The 17,465-nt window shown below is 42.2% G+C and overlaps 3 protein-coding genes across 3 annotated transcripts; 2 read left to right on the top strand and 1 right to left on the bottom strand.

The window, feature by feature from the left end:
* The first annotated feature begins 148 nt into the window (after positions 1 to 148).
* LOC135517455 (regulator of G-protein signaling 20-like) lies at positions 149 to 5,962 on the top strand. The gene is made up of 5 exons (XM_064941767.1): positions 149 to 204; positions 1,208 to 1,368; positions 4,215 to 4,298; positions 4,747 to 4,981; positions 5,123 to 5,962. The coding sequence occupies exons 1-5, from the start codon at positions 196 to 198 to the stop codon at positions 5,315 to 5,317; spliced, it is 684 nt and encodes a 227-aa protein (XP_064797839.1). The 5' UTR covers positions 149 to 195; the 3' UTR covers positions 5,318 to 5,962.
* On the bottom strand, positions 5,844 to 8,558 carry lypla1 (lysophospholipase 1). The gene is made up of 9 exons (XM_064941766.1): positions 8,318 to 8,558; positions 7,991 to 8,022; positions 7,794 to 7,859; positions 7,614 to 7,661; positions 7,453 to 7,523; positions 7,244 to 7,317; positions 7,035 to 7,136; positions 6,650 to 6,826; positions 5,844 to 6,505 (listed from the first exon to the last, which is right to left on the bottom strand). The coding sequence occupies exons 1-9, from the start codon at positions 8,384 to 8,386 to the stop codon at positions 6,455 to 6,457; spliced, it is 690 nt and encodes a 229-aa protein (XP_064797838.1). The 5' UTR covers positions 8,387 to 8,558; the 3' UTR covers positions 5,844 to 6,454.
* Positions 8,559 to 8,674: 116 nt separating this feature from the next.
* On the top strand, positions 8,675 to 12,753 carry LOC135517452 (large ribosomal subunit protein uL15m-like). Its single transcript, XM_064941764.1, has 5 exons — positions 8,675 to 8,849; positions 9,302 to 9,459; positions 9,636 to 9,801; positions 12,015 to 12,138; positions 12,251 to 12,753. Exons 1-5 carry the CDS (start codon positions 8,745 to 8,747, stop codon positions 12,586 to 12,588), a joined length of 891 nt encoding a protein of 296 aa, XP_064797836.1. The 5' UTR covers positions 8,675 to 8,744; the 3' UTR covers positions 12,589 to 12,753.
* Positions 12,754 to 17,465: the final 4,712 nt, after the last annotated feature.

The raw sequence follows: 17,465 nt of genomic DNA, 5'->3' as shown, positions 1-17,465 counted from the left end.
GATGATAATATGAGAGCATTATCACCCATCGGGCGAAGCCTCCAGTAAAAGCTGGTCCGCCCTTCAGAGCCTCAGCCACAGAACATATTTTTGCACTCGAACAAAACGCATGCGCATCGAGCAAAGCAATTTGTCCGTTGCAGACCAGCGCAGACGGATGTGATCGAGGCAAGAATCACCTGTATTCTGGCATTCATGGTGACAGTGAGTACAGTTACATTGGAATTTCCTCTTTGAAATATAATTGAATGCTAAACTGTGAATTAGATTCAACACCAACAATCCAGATGGCAAATGAGAATTCAGTCAGTATAATCTACAATAATTATCATTTTTACACATGATTGAGGACTAGATAATTATTGCCAGCATAGTTTCTTGACAATCTCGTTCTATCTTTGGGATGTAGCTATCCAATTGAATGGTTATGTATTTATTGCTGTAGTCATAACTTGCACCAGATGCCATGTTGTCCATTTTTTAAGAAAAGCACCAATGCTTTAAGTATTGTATTATTTCGTTACATGTATTCTTAGTCTTTATTAGAACCTAATACATGCTTAAAATGCTGTCTAACCCCCAAGGATCCATCTGTGTTGCATCTGAGGATGCTAGGATGAAGGCAGTAACGCCTTGTCTGTATAACTAACACCACGCCTCCGTCTTTCTCGTCCAGTGCATTTTTCATCGCAGAGCGCGCTACAATAGTTTGATCCTGCAAATGATAGGCTATAATGCTTGGTAATAGGCGTTTAATAGCTGATATATATTTATGCATTACTGTCAGTGACCGTAATTTGCATAGCCAAATGGTACTACATTTCTCGCTGTAATAAATTAAAGCTTGGACAGTGTAAAAGTTCGCGCAGGGATCATTCTGTTATGTTGAAGTGGTCAGAGTATTCCGAAAGACATGCGCACTCGAAATTATGTGACGACATGCCATGGTGATTCCCTCAGTAATATTTTTCCTCTGAGATGATTATACAGTACCATGGTTTCAGGATGTTGTACCAGTCTTTAAAATGTCGTATTCATCCACATGAAGATATGGATTAGAGATGGATGACTGACACCTGCCTTCTATGTCATCATGTTCTGGACCGAATTGATTGCAGTGTGCTGCATTGTTTTGTCGGGGTGTGTGTTCTCCTGTATTGTGTGTCTGTCCTACATCTTCAGCATGATGTTGTGTCTTGGTCTGCAGCCCATGGGGTCCGAGCGGGTGGAGATGCGCAAGAGACAGATGCAGGTGCACCAGGAAGCTGCTGCCAGTGTTCTCCAAACGCAGCACGGGATGGGGAACACGCCCACCAACGCCTCCAATGCCTGTTGCTTCTGCTGGTGTTGTTGCTGCAGCTGCTCCTGGTAGGTACCACTATACCAAATATTTTTATAACTAAACCAACATAGACCATAGCCTGTCGTTTCCAATGGGAACAGATGAGTCATAGTGGGAAGAAGAAGCAGGGAGGTGGGGATAGCCAAGCACGAGCTAGTGAGGTTTTCTATTGGCCCGTTCTGGCATATATCTGCATATTTCAATTAGGGAACGTCTACTTTGTGAAATGTGTGTGTGCAGTAACTCAATTTGCCTTTGCACTCCTTTTAAACAACTAGCTTTTTAAAAACTTTGGCAAAGTCTAAAGTCAACCAAACTTTATAGTTTCTAGTTTTGGGAACATAAAACTGTATTGAGATCAAAAGTTTCATTGATGAGAAAATGTGCAGAATGTAGGCCAAAATCCATATCCTTCCATCTTCTCCCACTGCAGGCTGCTGGATTTCGTGGCAATGCCAAGCTGATGCTTCATATTTATACATCCAGTGAAAGATCTGTCTCATTGTTCTATCTATGACTATACTGTCCATAGTAAGGGGTTGCTTACCGAACAGCACCCTATTGCATATATAGTGCACTTATTTTGACCAGGGTGCATAGGGCTCTTGACAAAAGTAGTGTACTACATAGGGAATAGGGTGCCATTTGGGACATAGGGGGACCTATTATAATGAGATTCCATACCATGCTCCTTCCAACACTAAACTCTTACGCTCTGCACAGGACACAAACAGCAGAGCATGAAAACTGAGTGTCAGCCAGTTACACACACGGTCTCATTGGGGGAAAAGCACACTGGGACATTTATGTTATGGAGTTATTGACATCTACAGTGGGGGGGAAAAGTATTTAGTCAGCCATCAATTGTGCAAGTTCTCCCACTTAAAAAGATGAGAGAGGCCTGTAATTTTCATCATAGGTACACTTCAACTATGACAGACAAAATGAGAAAAATATCCAGAAAATCACAGTGTATGATTTTTAATGAATTTATTTGCAAATTAATTATGGTGGAAAATAAGTATTTGGTCAATAACAAAAGTTTCTCAATACTTTGTTATATACCCTTTGTTGGCAATGACAGAGGTCAAACGTTTTCTGTAAGTCTTCACAAGGTTTTCACACACTGATGCTGGTATTTTGGCCCATTCCTCCATGCAGATCTCCTCTCGAGCAGTGATGTTTTGGGGCTGTTGCTGGGCAACACGGACTTTCAACTCCCTCCAAAGATTTTCTATGGGGTTGAGATCTGGAGACTGGCTAGGCCAATCCAGGACCTTGAAATGCTTCTTATGAAGCCACTCCTTCGTTGCCCGGGCAGTGTGTTTGGGATCATTGTCATGCTGAAAGACCCAGCCACATTTCATCTTCAATGCTCTTGCTGATGGAAGGAGGTTTTCACTCAAAATCTCACGATACATGGCCCCATTCATTCTTTCCTTTACACGGATCAGTCGTCCTGGTCCCTTTGCAGAAGAACAGCCCCAAAGCATGATGTTTCCACCCCCATGCTTCACAGTAGGTATGGTGTTCTTTGGATGCAACTCAGCATTCTTTGTCCTCCAAACACGACTAGTTGAGTTTTTACCAAAAAGTTATATTTTGGTTTCCTCTGACCATATGACATTCTCCCAATCTTCTTCTGGATCATCCAAATGCTCTCTAGCAAACTTCAGATGGGCCTGGACATGTACTGGCTTAAGCAGGGGGACACGTCTGGCAGTGCAGGATTTGAGTCCCTGGCGGCGTAGTGTGTTACTGATGGTAGGCTTTTTTACTTTGGTCCCAGCTCTCTGCAGGTCATTCACTAGGTCCCCCCGTGTTGTTCTGGGATTTTTGCTCACCGTTCTTGTGATCACTTTGACCCCACGGGGTGAGATCTTGAGTGGAGCCCCAGATCGAAGGAGATTATCAGTGGTCTTGTATGTCTTCCATTTCCTAATAATTGCTCCCACAGTTGATTTCTTCAAACCAAGCTGCTTACCTATTGCAGATTTAGTCTTCCCAGCCTGGTGCAGGTCTACAAATTTGTTTCTGGTGTCCTTTGACAGCTCTTTGGTCTTGGCCATATTGGAGTTTGGAGTGTGACTGTTTGAGGTTGTGGACAGGTGTCTTTTATACTGATAACAAGTTCAAACAGGTGCCATTAATACAGGTAATGAGCGGAGGACAGAGGGGCCTCTTAACTAAGAAGTTACAGGTCTGTGAGAGCCAGAAATCTTGCTTGTTTGTAGGTTACCAAATACTTATTTTCCACCATAATTTGCAAATAAATTCATTAAAAATCCTACAATGTGATTTTCTGGATTTTTCTTTCTCATTTTGTCTATCATAGTTGAAGTGTACCTATGATGAAAATTACAGGCCTCTCTCATCTTTTTAAGTGGGAGAACTTGCACAATTGGTGGCTGACTAAATACTTTTTTGCCCCACTGTACGTAAGCAAGTTATGCCTCTTCCTGTTGTGTGCAGAATAAGAGCATGCTAATTCAGTCCCCATTGAGTGGGAATAGTCTCTGTCTCCACACCAACCTCAATTCAGCTATGCTAATTGTCGCAGCGCTACAGAGTGTGGCCGGGGAGCACAGATGTGGTGGATTCTCACAGGGCTTTAATTAGACTACAGGTGACTGCCACACCAGGTGTTGCAACACATCTCCAAGGACTGGATGACAGTAGTGTTTACAGAAGCCCCCCCCCCCCCCTGCAGAGCTCATGAAGCAGGATGTGCACCTCCCACCACTTTTTTTCACCGCTTGAAACTAACAACATGCCTCTCTTTCTGCTACCCACCATCCCAATTGACAATAGCAGAAACACACATTGTACATTGATACATTTTCTATTTCTATTGTTTTTCACTGTTTTTCAGTCTGACTGTTGGGGCGGAGGATGAGAGGATAAAAAAAAACACCTATGAGAGGAGAGCAGAGGAAATCGCAAACTGTGATGACAGGTAACTTCTGGAATACTCTGGTCGCCGTTAGCGATCAACATCAAAATCATATAACACTTCACGAGTTCAAGATTTCAATCAATCAGATGACTATGGTTGTGTGAGCATATAGGTCTTAAGATTAGGCATATCATTGATTAGAATATTGTGATAAATATTGTATAATAATGAGAATCAGCTCTTCACAAGTATATCCCCTATACAGCTAGCCACATAATGTAAGAAAAAAGAAGAGGGGATATAGTTTAGCCTGTTTAATGTCGACTTTAAATGCGGTCTCTAGACATGGAGATCCTATTAAATTACTTGTATGTCATTTAATGTTCTGAGTAATTATATGTTAGGAGTTCCATATGTAATTGTATGGAGCTAGAGCTGAAACATTGACATTGAACAGTCTCAACGATATCTACTGTATGAAATAAAGCGCATGGTCCCTCTTTTGTAGCCCCAAGCCTATTCTGGAGGATGCGATGACATGGAACATGTCATTTGAGAGGCTGATGAAGAGCTCTGCAGGGCGGGGCTACTTCCGCCAGTTCCTGAGGACAGAGTTCAGTGAAGAGAACATGATGTTCTGGTTGGCCTGCGAGGAGCTGAAGAAGGAGACCAACAAAACTGTGGTGGAGGATAAAGTACGACAGATCTACAAGGACTTCATCTCCATCCTCTCCCCTAAAGAGGTGAGCCTACACCACCCTAGGCATTTATATGACTGAGGTGGTTTACTCTAATTACGCTCTAAGTTCAAGCAATAAGCCTATCATTTTTTCTCTCTCTATAGAGTATACTTATTCCCTTTAAATGGTTATTTCCTTCTCCAGGTGAGTTTGGACTCGCGTGTTCGAGACGTGATTAACAAGAACATGTTGGAGCCCACGTCGCACACGTTCGAAGACGCCCAGCAGCAGATCTACACGCTAATGCAGAGAGACTCATACCCACGCTACATGAACTCCACAGCGTACGCAGAGCTGCTGCAGGACCTGGCTGAACAGCCACCTGCCACAGAGCCATAGACTCTCACTCACCATCAATCACTCTGCACTGCTTTTAGAGGACACTTGTCTTATCCAAAGGGGGTTTTAGGTTTAGCTTTCAGTTACAGTTCAAATGTTGATTGATCAACAGGTTAATAAGCTGTATTTGCCAAACAGTATTTATTAAGGTGTAAACTACTGTTTATATTACCTTGAATATTGACTTTCCAAAATACTCAGAGCAAGCAAGAACATGCGCTAGATTCAGTTTCCGATTGCATATATATATATATTTATATTTTTATATATTCCCTAGCACTTAGCATTGCACTTTTCTGAGGGGGAAGCATGTTGTATCAGTAAGCACTGCATTCGTGTGTAGGTCTATTGTCAGCCTTAAAGCATAAAATTAGGTTTGACTTATTGTTAAGAAGACATGGGGAAGTGCCTTGGCATTAGATCATTCACCTTCAAGATCGTTTGAATAAAATATCACAGAAATGGTGCAACAGTTGATCACAATAATAGTAACTTTTTACATATAGTGTAAGCTGATACCTGGAAATAGATCTTGCCTGTGGATTTTAATATTGTGATGCTGATTCAGTCCAATTTTTTTTCTCACACAAAACGTAAACAGGAATATAATATATGTATGAAATAAATATAATGTGACCATTCATATATGGTATTTGTGTATTGAATCGACAGAACATTGCTTCCAATTCTTACAAATCTATTAAAGCACAATACTTTTATGCCATATTCTTATTTTACTCTTGCATTATATCAGGCTTTTATACATTCATTAAGTTATTTGTTACAAATCAACATATTAAGAATCATATTTTCAAACCATACAATCTAAGATACTCCCAACACATGTATTCCCTGGGAAAGATGGCATCCCAATAGCAAACAGCTACACTACTGGCAACTGACAACATTAACGATTCAAATACTGAGGATTCCACCTGGCTCCAGCAGAAAATACAATAGTTTTAGTTATGATGTCCCTCACCCCAGCTTGTCTCTAGCCCTAGGGCCTGTCTCGGACTGTCTCTGACAGCCAGAGTTAGCAGGTTCTATTGAGTGAGGTCTGTGGTTCAGACAGTCTATGGAGCGTCACAGGTGTCACCTTCGATGAGCTCTGATGGTGGTGGGTGTGTGGGTCTGTTAGATTGGAGGAAGCTGCTTCTCAATAAACTGCTTGATATCCATCATTTCCTGTGGGATGCAAGAAAGACAAGTATTACTGCACAAAATATAAAGTCATTTCATATCAATTCAATAGTGCATGTCCAAAGTCTTCAAAAAGTGCCAATCTTCATTCTAGTCTCTTCTCACTGCCACTGTGCAAACCATACTAACCTCAGGGCAGGCACTGTGTGGCATTCTGGGATAGGTCTTGAAGATGATGTTGGATGGATTGCAGAGGGTCTTTAGCTTCTCTACAGTGAGACATCCAAACATTACGGGCACCAGAGGGTCCGCCTCGCCATGGCACTGCAGGACATGCATCTCATTGTTGGCAGAGCTTCTCGATGCCTGAAAAAAGATTTCATTATGGTTATATTTCAAATCAGCTACAATTTGCAATGCCTCTTAAATGATTTGGTCTGTCTTGGACTTTGAACATTGTTGATTTGTGTGATTTGGTAAAGTAACAAGCTGATAGACTGTTTGCATTCCAAAACAATTGAATGGATCATATGCATAACCTAAGTGCACCACAGAACACTTCTAATTGTATTACCTGGGGGAAGGAGTTCCGTAGAGGGAGCCAGCAGCTGAGGGCAACCACTCCCCCCAGCTTCTGTTGGGTTGTGAGAGCTGTGTACAGAGACAACGCTCCACCCTATTTATGCCAAAGCACACAAAAACATGAATAGTTACTGTCTTACCACTGAATTATGTAGATTTCAGCATTGTTTTACAGTTTTTTGTTGTCATACACTAGTCTACCTGAGAAAATCCACCAAGAACAATTCTGTGTGATGGTATTCCATTCTTCACTTCTTGATCTATCAGTGCTTTAACTGAGGAGATTGGAAGCAGTGAATCAAATCAAGCTCAAATAGAATCATGTCAAGCTCAAGTTCATACCGTTTTAAACCTCCATCATACTGTAATGTCCTAGTACTGCTACATTCAAACCTACTACTCAAACTTACTATTCTCTGAAGCCTGTTTAATACCAGCTTCGTCTTCCTCTGCATCTGTTTGCAATCCGATGATGTCAAACCTAAAACATAGAGGGGAGTGATTAACCCAAATAGTACTGTTCTTCGATATTGCCTACTTTATATCAAATGAAAGAGACGTCCCTTCTTACCAGGAGGGCATGGACATCCCCATGTTTAATGTAACAGGCTTGATTGGACTGAAAAATCAAAATAACAAAAATATTTCAATGTCAGTAATAAATGTGTATACTAAACCCAATGTCATCAATAATCACTATCATCAACATTATCCAAATACAGGAGCTGTAGTTGTCCACAAAGGTACTCACGCGTGAGGACAGATGTATTTCACATGTGGTGTCCGGATCCCAGCAAAGGCCTCTGCCCAGCCATGGCTATGAACAAAAGCAAATGACATTTTATGAGCTATAGACTATAGTGAAAGGGAATAATAACAACAGATAACCCTGAAGTCAATGGTGAGTGGAAGGAGTAAGATAAGATGAAACTAATAAGCTGCACATACCCAGTGTCACCTAGGCCATGAAGAAATATCACCTGTAATGCAAAATATATACATAAATGTACAACGTGGTTAGCTTTATTGACAACACTTCAATGTCTATGGTTGGTAAATCTAGGTCAGGGGTGGCCAACCCTCCACCTGGAGAGCTACTGTGAAGGATTTTGTTACAGCCCTACACTAAAACACTTGATTCTTGCTTCCCACTAGTGGTCCTTTACTGAGAATACAGACGTAAGTGAGACTATAGTTTTATTGTGAGGGCAAGTTATTGTCAGCAACAATAAACTATGCATTCAAAACTCGCTGTCAAAAATCATCTGAACTCACCGCTGCAGTGGCTTTCCGAGCGGCAGGTACAATAGCAGGCAAGGGCACTGACATACTGTTACCGCACATACAACGTACAGGCAGCTGGTATTCTCCAAGAGAATTGACAATGTATCCTTGGATGGAACGAAAACGTTAAATTTGTATCACCCTTGTTATTACATGCGATAGTTGCGGGAACAGTATGTTTCCGTACTCGCGGGCATCAGTTTGGCAAAGAGAGAGCGCAGTAAGAATTCATTAACTGGTAAACCCAGTAGATAGGACAATGTACTAATCCATTCAATTCGTAGAAAATACAGATGGTCTAAAAGTCTGTGAAACAATGGCACTTCCGTTTCCGGCAAAAGCCAGATTGTGTGTCACGTGAGCCATATCCATGGTAGCCGATTTTGTCCTTGGGTGACGTTGAAATGTGGAGAGGACGATGTCTTTTACGAGAAAACCTAGTGGGAAGGCATTAGATATTTTGCAGAATTTGCCTCGTATTTCATTAGCAAACTTACGACCTGAACCGGGGACCAAGAAGGCTGTAAGTATGCGTTTACCAGACCATCAGTTGCTGAATAGCTAGCAAGCTAACTAGCATGGCTAATAGTAGCCATCAGCTAACGTTAGCTCGCTACTGTAATTTAGCCAGCCAAAGATAGCTACTATTTGTACAAGCAAGCCATCTATAGCTAAATCTCTTGTTTACCCCTAGAATGTAAGCACAACATCTGTTTTTTTAACACAATTGGTCAGTTATCATCACTGTCTGCTATCAAACACAAGCAAATAGCATAGTAGTTATAATTTCTACTATAATTTTTTGTCAGACAGTTTTGGTCTCGTCTCAAACAGACATTCGTTGCATGAATTCATTGTGCCAATGACAAACAATTAGCGATTAATTACTATGGATATATTATTGAACATAAATAGTGAAGAATATGTACGGATGTTCTAACGCTGGTATTTTTCATCTTGTCTATTATTTTGCAGGAGAAGAAGCGAGGCAGAGGCCAACATGGAGGAAACCGAAGTGGCCGGGGTCACAAGGGGGAGAGGCAGCGAGGCAACCGACCTCGTCTGGGGTTCGAGGGGGGTCAGACTCCCTTCTATCTAGCCATCCCAAAATACGGCTACAATGAGGGACACAGGTAAATACATTGATGTCCATTGTTGAACACACCATGTTCTATCATCAAATGATCATACTATACAGAGTTGGTGGCCTAGAAGCAAAAAAGGCCTTGTAACTTTTCATATTGCATCTCTGTACATACATAGCTAGAGACAGGAGATTATACTCACAAATATGTGCTCTTCTTCCCAGTCGACGGGCTCAGTACCAGCCCCTGACCCTGAACAGGCTGCAGTATCTGATTGACCTGGGCCGGGTTGACCCCACTCAGCCCATTGACCTGACTCAGCTGGTTAATGGCAGGGGAGTGACCATCCAGCCACAGAAGAGGGACTATGGTGTTCAGCTTGTTGGCGAGGTAAGATGGTTGTCTTGGCTACGTTCACACGTAAACTGTCATAGCTAGCCGATGTCTCCGCTTGATTTGGGGGAGTTAATTGTTACAGAAGCTTCAATTAAACATTGGCGATGAAGCACAATCTCACAAAGGCAGTTAAGTGCTTATGTGTATATGTAAGATGTTAATCTTACTCTCCTTGCATTGTGTTTTGTCCAAATAAATCACCCCAGCCAGTGGTCCAAGTTGATCATGATTTATTAGCTGTTGTTAAATAGGAAACAGCATGTTAGTTGTGCAGGGCTTAATGATGTTGATGGCTGTCGGTGGCAAAATCCCTTGCATCACATTTTCATACTGGGGAGACCTGACGTTCGATCTCCCCCTATCTGCAAGCGGGGCCAATAACACACCATGTCATCGGAATTGAACCAACCAATAAGAATGCTTGAACATTAAATACGCCTTTTTTTAGAGGCAAGTGGAAACATAACCAATCCTGTTACATTCTCCCCCGCTGAATACTATAAAGAAACAAAATGAGGTATGCAATACCTTGCAATATATGTCACTAAATATTCCAGTGTAAAGACTATTCTCTAAAGAGAATTAGGGGAATTTAAAGACCCCTTAGGAAAGCATGCATGTTACATGTTCAGTACACTCAGTGACGATAAGAACCTTTATCATGGACACCCTTCAAAACTGTCGCCCTCATGGAGGTGGGTTCTACATACTGGTACGTCTTCTTTTTTGACAGCAAACTTTTGGTAACGCGATATAGTACACCCATTTTCAGAGTGAGCTTCTCCCAGGTCTTCAGAGTCTGCAGAGCCTCGAGTGGTTCATGCCCACGTTTCCTCCTAAAAGGTCTCCGGCCCCTGTCCACGTAGAAGACAAATCTGGCGAGTGCGTCATCCTGGCGCTGCTTTGATATCAGGTCATCACAGGATAGCACTCTCACATCTGACATCTCAGATGGCACCAGTGACTGAGTGAGCTGAGGCAGTAGCAGCGCACCGTTCTGTAGACCAGCATCCCCTTGCGACCTCAGGACTGCTGGCACCACTTCATTTGACAGAGAACCAGGAGAAGGATGGGAGGTAGTTTGGCAGTCCACGACAATTTCACAGGCATCTGCCTCAATTGACGGTGAGCAGCTCTCGAGGTTGAATGGGTGGTTCGACCAGCGGAACACATCTTGCACCTTCTCAGTATGAACTCCTGCAGCTTCTTCCAGCAGGGACTTGTATGGAACCCTTGTGATGCGGTGGAGAGCGCTCTGCTGCACAAATGGCTGTTTACTGAGTGCATCAGCAAAGACATTCTTGGGAGTGAGTGAGTTTAGCAACCCATCTCTGTTCACAGGCTGGCCGAGCATGACCTGATCGAGGAGAGCTCGTTTCAACTGACTAAAGGCCTGTTTGCACTCACCAGTCCAGTCTGCTGCTATGGATTCCTCGTTTCCTCTTGCCTTTGCCATGGCTTGGTGCCTTCGGCCCATTTGTCAGCCCATGCAGAGGCTTAGCGATGGTGGAGCACCCCTCAATGAACTCCTGTTCTCTCATTCTGAGAGAACCGAATCTTCCCCTGGGAGGGCACATCCATGTTATCCTCCATGAGATCCTTCTCTGTCATCCCTGCGATAGCCTTCACTTTTTCTGGGTCTGTGGCCACACCTTCACTGATGACATGCCCCAAGAACCGCACTGACCTCTTCATGAAATGGCATTTCTTTGGAGCCAACTTCAGATTATGGGCTTTGAGACGCTCAAAAACAGACTCCAAGCATTGCAATCCAAGTTCTTCAGTCGGGGCAAAAACCAGCACGCCTTGTCATCGGAATTGGACCAACCAATAAGAATGCTTGAACATTAAATACACCTTTCTTTAGAGGCATGTGGAAACATAACCAACCCTGTTACATATGTAATGCAAGGAGTATGGCTATTTCTTGAACTGCATTGTTGGTTAAGGGCTTGTAATTAAGCATTTCACAGTAAGGTCTACTACACCTGTTGTATTTGGCACATGTGACAAATAACATTTGATTTAGATTTTATTTGGATCTGTAGTTATTTAGTGCACCTATCTTTTGCCAGTAGGTGGCAGTATTTAGTTAAGATTGTAGCTGTCATTATGATACCCAAAGACTGTTTTTCCCATCCCGCTAGTTTGTTCTGTTTTGGAAGTCTATTTTATTTAATGTTGCATCCAATTGTGTGTGTTACTAGGGTGCTGGTATCTTTGCGGCGAAAGTCAACATAGAAGTTCAGATGGCGTCTGAAGAGGCCATTGCTGCCATTGAGAGAAACGGAGGGATGGTCACTACAGGTTTCTATGACCCCAGAAGTCTTGGTGAGTAGTAGTGACACGTTCGGCCAAAACTTAATGATCTTGCCATAACGCCACTTAAATTGTATGCATTTTGGAGTGTTTGTAAACCCTTTGCTTTCCTCTTGTCTGTTAGCGGTCCTCTGTAAGCCTGTCCCATTCTTCATAAGTGGACAGCCCATTCCAAAGAGAATGTTGCCTGGGGAAGACATGGTCCCCTACTACACAGATGCTGCCAACCGGGGTTACCTGGCAGATCCAGAGAAGATTCAAAAAGCACGGATAGCCTTGGCCCAGAAGTATGGCTACGTTTTACCGGACATTTCCAAAGACAAATTGTTCCACGTGCTCTCTATGATAAAGGACCCCAGACAGATCTTCTTTGGCCTCTCACCAGGCTGGGTCGTCAACATGGCCGAGAAGAAGATACTGAAACCGACTGATGATAAACTGCTCCAATATTACAGTTCATAAATGATTCAAATTTACATGCTCGCTCTGTTGATGTACATAAATGTCATGATTTTTTTTGTGATTGTTTTTAAAATGAATGTCTCTGAGCCCAACTTGACAATAGATTCAGCTTTTCTTAACACCACTGATCTACTGCGTGGGTTGTATTAAATGTTCATAATTTAGTGCCATTGTTCTGTCGTTCATCTTAGGGGTGTTTCACCCAAGATCTGACAATGTATTTCTACGGTGCAGCTCTGTATGTAATGCACCATGCTTTATGATCAATGCTTATAGTGGATGGAGGAGTTCATTTTGATTAGGTTACAAACATGGTACTGTCGTGCACTGATCAGAGAAATTCTTGGGATAGCGGACACTTGGACTAATGTGTTGACTTTGATAAGTAACCCCACTGCAGTCTCGGATGAAAGTGCTGTAATGATCACTTCCGCTGGTGGTGCTTTAGTTCCCCGAGCTGGAAACACCAATGTCCAACATGATGGAAGGAACATAGACCCCAACAGGTGAGGGGGAAATAAGAAACATAAGATGACTCAAAGAATGAAAACAGGAAGCAGATGCCTGCTGATGTGTGTTAAATGTAAAATGGGCTGCCTCGGCTGGAGAAGGGGGAGTTTGAAATGAGTCATAGGCAGCTGTATCCTGGCCTGGACGTTCAAACGACTGTACCCCCCCCTCTTGTTTGGAACACAATCTGAGGCACACACACTTGTAGTTCTACCCCTGTTATGATCTAAAGCTGACTGATATGTAAAGAGTATTTAGAAAATGCCATGATTGTATTGATGTAATGCTCCAAAATCACTTCCTGATTGCTATCTAAATGATAACCCTTTCCGGCAATACTAGGATGAGGTATTCCACATCAATAAAATAATAAATCAAATCTGAAAAGGCCCTTATATTCATACAGTATTTCCCATCCCACTTCTATTTTTTTTTTAAGACAAAACGTTCTCCATAAATAACTTGGTATTCTACGCTGACATTGTCTTTCTGCTGCATGAAAGTCTTTATCTAGGGAAGCATATGTTTGTGTGTGAGCGTGTAGTGGAGCAGCAGCACCTCAGTAGTCCCACTGCCATGCTCTTTCTATACTCGTACTGATGATGCAGGGATTTTCAATAGAAATAAACTTTACTTCAGTTCATATGAACTGAACAATGTTGATATGAATTTACTTGTATTATTTTATCTGTATTATCTAGTGTGTGTATTGTAAATAGCTTGGGAGTATTGCAATAGGAATTGCCAACGGTGGCATGGTTGTCACCTTGTTTGGTTTAGACTTTCACAATTGCAATGTTAGAGGAATTTTACAGTGCACAGCTGTTAATTTCTAAATGAAAAATGTCTTAATCCCATTGTTACTACTTAGGTAGTTAGAAATCGTATTATGCTATTTCTGTATACTGTGCAAAGGTCACATTCGAAGGTCATCATGAGTGTTTTTCTAGGTGGAGTCATGTGTGAATGGGGGGGGGGGTGCGGGTGATGGAGGTGGGAATCTCAGAATTGGCTTCTTGTTGAAGATAATAAACCAACATATACACCTAGTTGACACTGTACACACACGTCAGGCCCTGCCGGGAAAACAAGCCTGAAATCTTACAGCACAGTACTTGAAATAAATCACACCACAGGAAAGCAACTAAACAATTACTGTTTATTGCAGAGCTACAGTCCTTATCTTCAAAGCAACAGAAATCCGTTTGAATCTGGTTTAAATCTTCGGGATGGTTCTCTGAAATCCCTAGGCTGGAGTATATGTTGAATTTTTAAGTATCTACACAGAAAGCATCACTTTAGTATAATAGTAGACTAAAGTGTTATTAGGCTCTAACCCTAAATTAGACAGACAAAACAACGTTTTATAGAAACGCCATCAATCGAGTTCCCTAAGCAATTATCCAACATTTAAGATTTCAAATATTTGCTGGGAGTTTACAAAGCATTTACCATGGCTTGTGCTCCAAATCATCTAATGTCTGAGTGTGATAGTGTGAACTGGGCAGACTATCTAATTAAACATTCAACATTGTCGTTGTTCAAGTAGACCAGGTCATTGTGATTGCCTATCAGCTATCGCTGAGTAGGTCGTTTGGGACAGACGCAGATATCATGGTGTCTCGCAGGTCTGGTGAGGGTTATACACTGATACTTATCCAGACCAGTTAATAATTAGAGGCGATTGCAATCAGATGGAGCTCTGTCTGTCTGTCTGTCTGCCAGGGGGATCACACAGGCAAGACAGACACACAGACAAGACTAGTGACAGGACAGGGAGGAGCAGTGGGACAGTACGGTGGGACAGATCAAAGGGCTATATTGTACATCACTAGGGGACAAGTCTTTACCTTTGGTTAAACTATGAGAATCTGGTATAGTGCACAGCACCATGATGGAATGCAGTGTCCATGACAGCGCTGTAGAACAGCAGAGAGGATCAGTGACTGAGACTGTCTAGATTGGATGTATAGTGCAATAGCCTGTTGTGGCAATACGACACCACTTCATCAAATGCCCAAGCTCAATAGCCCGGATAATAAAAGAAGCACTCAATTTAATAGATAAGGGTCTTATCAGAGGACCAGGTCCAGAATACAATTGCTCATTTACAAAGAATATAATTGTTTTTAGGCATGACTGAAAATGATCTTCCCTTCAATAGCATATTTCAGAGCTGCGGCGCAATGCATTTTGCAATGGAAGACATTTATGTGTAACCCACAAGGGATTTACACCAATAAATCATCATAGGCAGGAATGAAGTTTAAATCCGATGATAGGATAAGGACATTGAAGTGCTTTTTCCTCATCATGTCACAGAGGCCTGACACAATAGACAGCCGTCATTGGTTCCTGTTGGATCTCTAGATGCCTCTTTTATATTTGTCTTTTCTAAACCAACAGTGTTGTGTTCTTGCTAACATGCTGTTTATTGGGTATATATTTGACTTCTTCATAACCACTGAATGTATTACAACATTGTGATATCAGTACCTGGATCGTGTTTGTCTTGTTTTATTTCATATTCCAAGCATTGGACTTAAACATGAAAAGAAAACAGATAAAAAAAGATGTATTAAAATATATATTTCAAGTGTATCTTAAAAAAAAATGCAAATCACCCTTAAATAAATACATAATCATGATGAAATTACAGCAAAAATGATGTAGCCTAATACACCCATTCTGTGTCTGGCCCCTGCTACTGCAGCGCTGTCTGCAGCCTGAGTTTGATGGTCTGAGGATGGGTTTTAAGCTCTGTTTGGGGCTAAAAGCATGGTGTGTTATCTGCTCTGAGAGGTGGGGACATCATTGTGTTCAACTAATGAGACCACATTAAGCCACATTAAGGGGGGGGGGGGGGTAATCCTCTCAGTTATCCCCAGGGCAGGGCACTGTTTACAAGTGCTGGGGCTGAGGCCTTAGTCTATGGTGTGTGCTCAAATACCTGATTAGCACTGGCTGGATGCAGGCAGAAGGAGAGAAGAGGGCGGAAGGCTGCTGCATAGAATGATGTCTGAGGCTGACAGTGTAACCGATGCCAGCCTCCTGGGTCCATACAATACAGTAGGAGTCTGAACCAACAGTCACCATGCAGAGACCCACTCCACATAATGCCATCTCACACGGTTTTGTGACAATGCAGTTCACACCTCAAACCTCAGATCACAGTTTGCTATGAACAGCCACTGTATGGAAACTCACCCGTATCTCCATGTGGGCCTGTTTTATACGAGTCCACTGGAATACAGAGGTTCGTTAACAAAGCCCCCAAGACACATGACCTTGCTTTACATCCTCTTGTTAGAAATACTCTATTTTTTCGGGTCTCCATTTTGTTGTTGCACATTTGTCCTTGGAGTTACTTCAAACACACAGAGTTTCAAAGTATGGTTGGTGAAGATCATTCTACAAGTGTAACCCCATGCGAGCATACCACACTGACACAATGCAATATGGTCCCACTGGTGATGAAGATGAGTCTATCCAGCTAATCAGCCTCACGTCACTCCATCCAGCGAGCTTCCTCTTTCTACTACATGTCCTAGGTCCATCGAGGGACAGAATTTGCTCCAGCATGTCCTAGGCAGGTACATACATGATCCATATCCAAGCCACTGTCCCAGCAGGGATCTTTATTCTGGCCTGTCTATGGCTGCATCTTCCCACAGCCCCGGTAATCCAGTGAGCGTGTAGCAGAGAAGGTGCTCCTCGGGCAGGTCGACTGGAGTGGAGACACCTGGAGACCTCCATCCTGGCTCACTCCAAATCAGACTGAAGACAGAGAGGAGTGTCTCATATATGACTTCTGTCCAATACAATGGAACATTGTGATGGGGAATCTTCAGAGAACAATCCCCATACAAACATTATAGTGACCATTCAGCAACAGCACTGTCCCTAGTTGCTTAGATGTCAACCATCACAATGGCATGCATGAAGCAATGCAATGATATGCCTACTCTGAGCATACTGACATCCATTCAGAGATTAAGAAACCAATTTGATGAATCATTACTCACCTACCTGCAGTTCATGTCAAAACAGAATGGTTAAGAAGATAATGAAAATCTAGGACAACTCTAAAAATAAATCAAAATGTCTTATTTTATGACCAGTAAATGCCAAAGGTACAGTTGAAGTCGGAAGTTTACATACACCTTAGCCAAATACATTTAAATTCAGTTTTTCACAATTCATGACATTTAATCCTAGTAAACATTCCCATTTTAGATCAGTTAGGATCACCCCTTTATTTTAAGAATGTGAAATAAAACCACAGCTGTGTGATAACAACACACTGCACATTCCTCTACCTTTTCTGTAATTTAAGCACCATAGAGGACAATATAATGCCAGGGTAG

Source organism: Oncorhynchus masou, chromosome 28, assembly GCF_036934945.1.
Source record: "Oncorhynchus masou masou isolate Uvic2021 chromosome 28, UVic_Omas_1.1, whole genome shotgun sequence".
Taxonomy (NCBI): domain Eukaryota; kingdom Metazoa; phylum Chordata; class Actinopteri; order Salmoniformes; family Salmonidae; genus Oncorhynchus; species Oncorhynchus masou.
Note: the sequence above shows the minus strand (reverse complement) of the source record. Positions and strands in the feature narration are given on the sequence as shown.